The sequence below is a fragment of the Elaeis guineensis genome, chromosome 7 (assembly GCF_000442705.2).
Source record: "Elaeis guineensis isolate ETL-2024a chromosome 7, EG11, whole genome shotgun sequence".
NCBI lineage: Eukaryota > Viridiplantae > Streptophyta > Magnoliopsida > Arecales > Arecaceae > Elaeis > Elaeis guineensis.
Window position 1 is genome coordinate 19867513 of NC_025999.2, and position 8363 is coordinate 19875875.

General features: G+C 37.3%; 1 protein-coding gene across 1 annotated transcript; it reads left to right on the plus strand.

The window, feature by feature from the left end:
• The first annotated feature begins 5929 nt into the window (after positions 1–5929).
• Positions 5930–6983, plus strand: LOC105060421 (NDR1/HIN1-like protein 12). Its single transcript, XM_010944102.4, has one exon. It carries the CDS (start codon positions 6105–6107, stop codon positions 6714–6716), a length of 612 nt encoding a protein of 203 aa, XP_010942404.1. The 5' UTR covers positions 5930–6104; the 3' UTR covers positions 6717–6983.
• Positions 6984–8363: the final 1380 nt, after the last annotated feature.

Consider the following 8363-nt stretch of genomic DNA (forward strand, 5'->3'; position numbering starts at 1 on the left):
ACCTCTTCAGTACTACCTGTTGATCGGCTTAATCTAGAACTGCTGGTAGGCAGAATGCTCATCTTGGTTTGTGTCCGATCTTCATCACCTTACTTTAGTACTCAACCGACATGACTATTAACACTAAAAGCATGATGTCCAATTCAGATAGTCACCGATATCAGCTATTCCATATCAGTCTATTATCGACATGCCATCAGATATATAGGCGGTTATCCGGCAGCTGTCATCTAGCTCAGCAATAATTGTCTTCCAATATATTTCAGTTCATCAGTACTTTGGCAACCGCCCCATGATCTCTACACAGCTGACCATTCTGTTATAACAACCTAATGGCCTAACAGATCCCTAACGGCCTAACAGATCTCCAATGACCTAACAAATCTCTAATGGCCTAACAAACTTTTCTTAAGGCCTAAGCGAGCTCCTTCTATATAAGGGGGACGGGATACTTTTCGGAGGATAAGTCTGAACTTACAGAGATAAAACTCTGCTAAATTTTTCACTGAAAGAAATTAGAGTTCTCTCCACTTCATTCCGCTTTTAAATTCATATTTTTTGCTTTCTACTTCTTTATTTTCACTACCTGTTCTCAAGATCCAGACTAACTTAAGCATCGAAGGATTCTAAATCGGAGGGTATTCCATGGTTTTAAATTTTTTTTTGTAGATTCATTCGCAGTCTACATCGGCTTAGCTTAGTCCTCAGCTCTCCAACTCGCTTCATTATTGACGTCAACATCTATCTTTCGGAGCTTTGTAGTAATAAGATCTATTTTAGATATGTTGGAAACAATTTTTTCCTTAAAGGTGCAAGAGATTTAAAAAAAAAAAAAATTAATTCAAAAATAATTTATAAATTAATGATACTTTATAATAATTGCTTTTGACGGTATGGTATGGCATAATATATGGCAAGATTGCCTTGATAGGCAAAATTGATAACTTGTACTTGTTTGGAACTTGTATTTGAGAACCATCCCATTTCATTCCTTTGCCACCGGCGGCGCAAACACGTGCTGGCACTTTGGTTAGATCTTGAAGCATGGCCAGATGCAAGAAATCTTTTCGCATCGCTTCGCTTTAGTTATCAAATATCTGAACGTGATATAAATAAAATGAGTCCTTCAATAGATCTCCTTCTAACCAAGGTGATCTCCTTCTAAGTCACATGGAAATAATATTAAAAAAAATATATATTTTTATTATTTTTTAAAAAATAATATTTCATTATTTTTAGTTTTGACTTAGCTAAACCACATGGAAAGCTAGCTCAACCCTTTTTCTTCTCAACCTCGTTTTTATTATTATTATTATTATTATTATTTTCAAAATAAAACATCTTTTAATATTTTTTATTCTTCTTTGATCTCCATCCACTTTCCTAAGGCGGCCAATGTGCTTGCCATCTAGGACATCTAATGATAATTGATCATTGAGCCCTTGTGGCTCTATCTCTGTTTGCATCTCTTCACTAAGATCACCAAATATTATCTTTATCTGTGTCTATGACCATGCCCTCCCCACCTCCCATCTCCTCCCCATCTTCATGCTCACCCGTTCCTGCTACCACTGCTCCATTTTCGGCCTCTCTCCTTTGCCTCTCAGAGGTGTCAGTTGATGTACTCCAATAAATCCATCAAGTAGTTCGTCATTGCCATCAAATCCCCCAACTTTGCTATCTCTCCATGATGCCTCCACCTTGTAGTTCACCGGCCACATCTATTGCCTCCCCACTCCCCCTCCTCTCCCTCCCTCTCTATTGCAACCAACCGTACCATCCCGTACGCAAGCATCATCATCAAAACACCCAATGATCCGATGATCGCTGATCTTTGCCACTCCCTCCACCCTATGTGGTGGTCTCCAACATCTCCTCGAAACTTGAAAGGACCAGAGAGAGGGGGAGGGATAGATTAATCTCTCGATCGGTCGCCTTCATCTTTCACTTCCCCTTCGACTAGTTGAGGAGGATGAAGGGGCTTCAACAACACCCCTCAAAGTTTATCTGAATTATCGAAGCAACCAGCCACTGTATTTGAAAAGCGAAATTCTTTGTGTAGCACCCTGCGGTGCAATCTGATGTACAGCACACCGCTTCATGCTATTGAATGACATGATCATCATTTTTGAATACATATTTAATATTTATAATTTTATTTTTTATTTAAAATTTTAAATAATTTTTTTTTATTTTTAAAAAAATTATGACACCCTATGCTGATATTATGACATCCTGTGTGGCAATTTTTCAATGATAAAAATATCTTCTCTTCATAATATCTTGTAAAAATATTATGGCATCCTGTGCATAGAAAGTCATAATTTCAATATACAATATCATAATATCAGCATAGGACATTATAATTTTTTTGAAAGAGAAGAAATATTTTCATCATTCAAAATTTCAAACGAAAAAGTAGAACTATGGGATTAAATATGCGTTGGAAAGTGATGGCTATGTGGTCTAATAGGATGAAATGAAAATATTTTCGTCATTCAAAATTTCAAACAAAAAAGTAGAATTATGGGGCATTAAATGCACGTTGTAAAGTGGTGGTTATGTAATCCAATAAGGTGAAGCGAGGATATTTTTATTATTCAAAATTTTAAATAAAAAAAATAAAACTGTGCGTATTAAATACGTATTGAAAAGCGATGGTTATGTGATCCAATAGGATGAAATGGTGCACTCCATGTTAGATTTTCTACGTCACGAGCGGTGCACAAAAAATTTCTCATTTGAAAATATCTCTGAAGTTCAACATAATTACCGCACCAACCATGAAATCACCACTTATAGTCGGGCGTTGGTGGGTAAAATCAAAGCTATTTATATTGAATCAGATGATCAGAAATTAATCATAGGTGAAAAGATCATTTCTTTTTTTTTTTGTGAGTATTGTAGCATTTTCTTGATAACATAAAATATGTTAGGATGGATAACCACTATGAAGATTTTATTGGATCAAAACAGCTTTTCGATATTAACTAAGTGGAAGTTCTGGAGAGTTTCAAAATTGAGTTTTTTCCAAATAAGTATTTTTTAAGTCTTTTGGGGGGACTGGAGAACACTTTCAATTTTTTTTTTTTTTAACAAAACTCCACCAAATAGCTCTAAAATGCTTTTGTAGGGCTAAAAATCACTTATTGGCTCTCCTTAAGCATCCCTAAGTGGGGCCTCATTCAGATGCAAGCTTTAAGTGATAAAATTCAACTGAGCTGGCTGAGCCTGGGGTCAATATGATATATAAAAGATTACAGAGGGGTTTGGTACTGTATAACAAAATTCAGCTACCATATCCTGAGGATTTTGAATGTCAATAAGGATCTGATTTTGAAAATGGATATTCTTGTGTTTTCCAAAACCATAATAAAACGTTGGTGAGATATCCAATTGTTGACTTGTTGGTTGGTGATCGACAGTTTAAGACTCATGTATTAGAAGTTCAAGGTTATATAAACGTTGGTGAGATAGAAGGGTTGAGTTACCTTCTAAAAATGGAGGACTTGAAAACCAGTGATATTTCCACTGTCCTATTAGATTGTTAAAGAGATGAAACCGCAGCACCTATCTAGCTTAATCAGTGGTGCCAATCTTGAGAATTGAGATCAAACTCGAGGACTCAGTAAGGTAGAAGGCATTGTTTCTTATTGAGGGCACAGGGACCTAAATCATAAAATAAATTTATTGTCGTTTATCCCTTCTTCATACTTGATGAATTCTTTTGGGTTACACATCTTACTGTACTTGTACAATACACAAACAAATATAGATAGATTGATAGATTGATACGTCGAATTCGGTAGCAGCTTTATCAGATTCCTTGAAGAAGAAGCCAAGATTGTGAAGGACATTGGCCCAAAGGGGACGCTGCTTGCGGTTGCTTCTGCTGATGATTGGTTGTCAGTCAATATGGTGCGGAAAGAGTGGTTGGTGGACAGAGACCCAACGTGATGCTGTCCTCAGACAATATCAGGAAGAAGCCATTTGAGTTCATTGATTTGATTCATCCAATTATGCAGCTAAGGACATAAAAAACTGATCAAATGGGTACGGATCATTTGAGCAATGAACAATACCTCTTACTGCATTCGATGAGGGAGATAAGAACAATAACTTTCTTTCTGCTGCATTGATAATTTTACATTTGAGTTAGACTTCTTTCTTAGTTTCAAGCTTTTCTGTTGCATTGAACTTTTATTTACTTTCAGTTAATTTCCTTTGGATTTTTCTTTCAAACTTTATCTCCAATAATTTACGAAGTACTTGGTTGATTGGATGCAATTTCTCTACTAATGTAACATCATTTCCTCGAAGAAAGGGCAAACAAAAGGGAATGTGTGCTGAATTGAAATGAAACGTAGCTTTCTTTTTCCTTTTCCTTTTTATCTACTCTCTGTAATGATACCAAGGCCCACGGTCTCTTCTATATTCCTGTTCTTTTCTATCTGCATCTTTTTCTTTCTTATCTTATTCTGCTTTAATTCTATCTTCTTCCTCTTATGAGGAGATCTTTTCTGCTTTATTCCTTGTTGCTTTCAATATTATCCCTTTCCATTAGACAGGGGAATCAAGGTGCATCTTGAAGCTTATCATTCAAAACTGAGTCTCCAAATAGATCTTGGAGGGACCTTAGGAAGGCAAAATGTGCATAAGAATCAGCTCAGAAAAGCAGCGCTTTTGGGGATCCCTTTTTCTCCTATTAACAACCACCTTCCTTAGGCTTTGGGATATCCTTAGAATGAGTATCCTGCAAGTTCTCTATCCAAACTTTTTCTATGAATGATCCTATCGCCGGGATTGAAGAAAGTGACATAATTGAATTATTGGAGAATAATTCAATCAAGCTCCTCGGATAGTAAGACAAATCCTAATTATATTGTTATATTATGAGAACGGAATTGATGATTGAGTTAAATATTGAAATGTTTAAATAAACTAGATTTTCAATACACTTTTTAGATATTCAGGACTGGAATTACCAACTTAACACTTGGGAATGTGCATCGAGTTTGGCAGAGCATGGCACATTCACTAATTAAAACCTAATCTTATGTGCACTCCAATACTTCCCTAGATTCTTCCTTTTTTATTTTTTAATTTTTTGTCTCCAAATCTTGTGTTCATTTATTTCCTCAACAGGATTGATGTTATCTTAGGCAATAGAATATTAATCTACTTGGTTGCATATAGATGTAAGATTTTGTTCCCTTAGTATTGCATGTTGAATCCCCACATGTGGGCTATGGAGTTCATTGCACTTGACAAAATCAATATGGAATCACTGTATTAATTAAGCTCACCAACAAGGCCTCGTATAACCATAACTTTAGTGGTTATTATAACCAAAAGTTAGAAAAAGGTGGAGTAAGAGAGATTAGTAGCGGAAATGTTGAAAAGGGATTGCACTTTTCAGAGATGCCATGGAATAATTGGATCATCAATCTTATAGATATTATTATAAAAAGTTATACAGCGATAGATAGATGGCTACTATATCATCCATAAGGAACATGGATAATTCTCTTCCATCATAAAAATATGAACAGATTGCACTCGGTGCAACACATGGCACATCACTCATATTATTTATATCGAGTAATTTATATCTTTTTTCACTATCTAAATTTATCATTCAAGTGGCAACTAAAACATTTTAACTATTTATATCCCCATTTGTAACATTAGCATAACTTAAATTCCACCATTTAGAATTTATCATTCGTAGAAATGCTAGAAATCTACAAATTTGAAGAAATAACCTTGATGGGTACCTTATGGCCCCCATCTCCGTAAGACTGCCGTAAAAAACTGCAGGACAGATGGAGCCTAGAAAGTAAAATATGAAGCCTGTTACTCGCGCCTCGTTCACATCGTTTCCCACTCACTGTTGAACCCTAGAATGGTCGCTCTGTCGGTCGCTCCCCTGCCCCACTCTTTCATCTCAGCGACAACCACCCCCCTCCAATGCCTTCTTATTTATCCTCCTCCCTCCTTAATAATTCCCACCACCACGCTTCCTCCCCTGCATCCCTCTCCTTCCTCTCCCACCGTCCTATTCCAATCGCTATTCCAACAAATTAGCTGGGAATAAATTAACAATGTCGGCCAAGGACGGTGACAAGAGCGGCCCCTGCAAGCGGGCCAATCTCTTCGGCGGGCTGTTCGCCTGCTTGCTTTCCGTTGTTATTCTTATCCTCTTTGTTATCTTCATCATCTGGCTCGTCCTTCGCCCCTCCAAGCCCAACTTCCTCCTCCAAGACGCCACCATCACCCAATTCGACCTCTCCGAGCCCAACTTCCTCTCCACCACCATCCAGATCACCATCTCCTCCCGCAACCCCAACGACCGCATCGGCATCTACTACGACCGCCTCGACGTCTTCGTCGACTACAGGGGCCAGCGCATCACCGACGCCACCGCCCTCCCCCCCGGCTACCAGGGCCACGACGACGTCACCATCTGGTCCCCCTACCTCTACGGCGCCGCCGTCCCCATCGCCTCCTACCTCGCCGACGCCGTCCACCAGGACCAGACCGCCGGATTCTTCCTCCTCTACATCAAGATCGACGGCAACCTCCGCTGGAAGGTCGGCACCTGGATCTCCGGCCATTATCACATCCACGTCAACTGCCCGGCATTCTTCACCGTCGACGCCGCCAAGGGAGTGTTCCAATTCCAGAAGGTCACCTCCTGCAGCGTCGACGTGTGATCAACGCCGACCCCCATGTCAGCAACGGTGGTGATTTAAGATAATAAATTTGGGAAGAAATATTAAGCTAGGTAGCTACCGCGGATTTTGTATATTATTCGATCACAGCCGTTGTATTGGAAATTGTCGGTAGGGAAGTTGTTATGGCTAGGAGTGCTCGCGTCGTGATCTTCTTTTCCTCTGTTCTCGTGCTGTTAAATTTCTTCAATTGTAATTAATGGTGCGTGATTTCAATATGTGCGGTTATAGACCGTCGGTGTTTCCATATCTTCTACTGTGATATTCTCTGGTTTATTTAATTATTATGCTTAGAAGAACGTTATTTTTTTCTCCTGATTTATTAGTTTAGAAGAAACTCGAGGGCCGTGTCACTCCATGCATAGTTTAAAGCGTAAAAATATTTTAATAACTCGATTCTTGTGATATTATAATGGTATTATGACAATTGTTATTGGTCATTAAATAAAAATAAAAGATACCAACACTAAACACTTTTACTTATTCCATTGATCCTCCTAAATTTGATTTTATGGCTGGCATTACCAAATATGCCAAATATACCATCCTTTATCGGGTATCCTGTCAATACTAAAATAAAATGGTGTATCTATAGTATACGGATATAATGATTTAAAAGAGTGTTTGGTTGGAGGGAATAAATCTGAATCGAAACGGATGATTTTTATTCCAATCATGTGATTTAGTTGGAAGGAATTGAATTTCGTTTCGTTTTCGATTTCAGAATAGTACGAGAATGGTTCAATTTATATAAAATTTAATTTTTAATTTTTTATATAAATTTAATTTTTAATTTTAATTTTAATTTTAATTATAAATTAAAAATTTGATTATTTTATTTTTAAATTATTTTAATTTTTATTTTCATTCTGATATCATTTGCGACCCAACATCCTCTGAAATAGTTACTTACTTTGCACCGTCGGATGCGCCGTAAGCATTTCTATAATACACCAGCTTTTTCAATGACATAACTATTAATTTAATGTTCGTTTTGGAAGGAACGTACTATCTAAAGTAGCATGAGGCCTGTCAATTAAACTCGTACGATTGGCCATCCGTTTCACAATTAGGTGTGGATCCCTCTCCACCAGCCATCACATTAAATTATTTGAGTTGGAATTTTGTGGAAAGGGACCGGACAGGATGGTCTTATTTTTTATGAATTCATGATCAAATCAGCTGACTCATATTTATATTTGTACAACGTGATGTTAAGGACGCCAACCACCAGATCTATGCATTATAGTAATGAAGGTTAAACGGACAGGGATATTTATTTATTACAATTTTTAGCTAATCAAATATACATGAGCAATTGCTACGTCTACCACTGTTAACACTACGTACCGGACTTTTCCACGAGTCAGATGACAAGGGCTGATATGATTGGTGGCTTACGTAGGTTCTCCGGAGCTGTGTAACCGACGCTTTACCTCCTCCTTTTCAGCAAATAAAATATAAAATATTATCACTATTTTGATTAAGATCTGTTAGAAATTACAAATTATATTACGCATATTGTTTGGCAAAACAGCGGGATTCCGGTCCACGTTATTTTTAAGAAAATTAAATTAAAAAAAGTAACATCATTTCGATCACTCAAAAATTTTAAAAATTTTAGAGTTG

Coding starts and splice junctions, on each gene's coding strand:
- LOC105060421 (XM_010944102.4), top strand. CDS start 6,105: ATGTCGGCCAAGGACGGTGACAAGAGCGGCCCCTGCAAGCGGGCCAAT.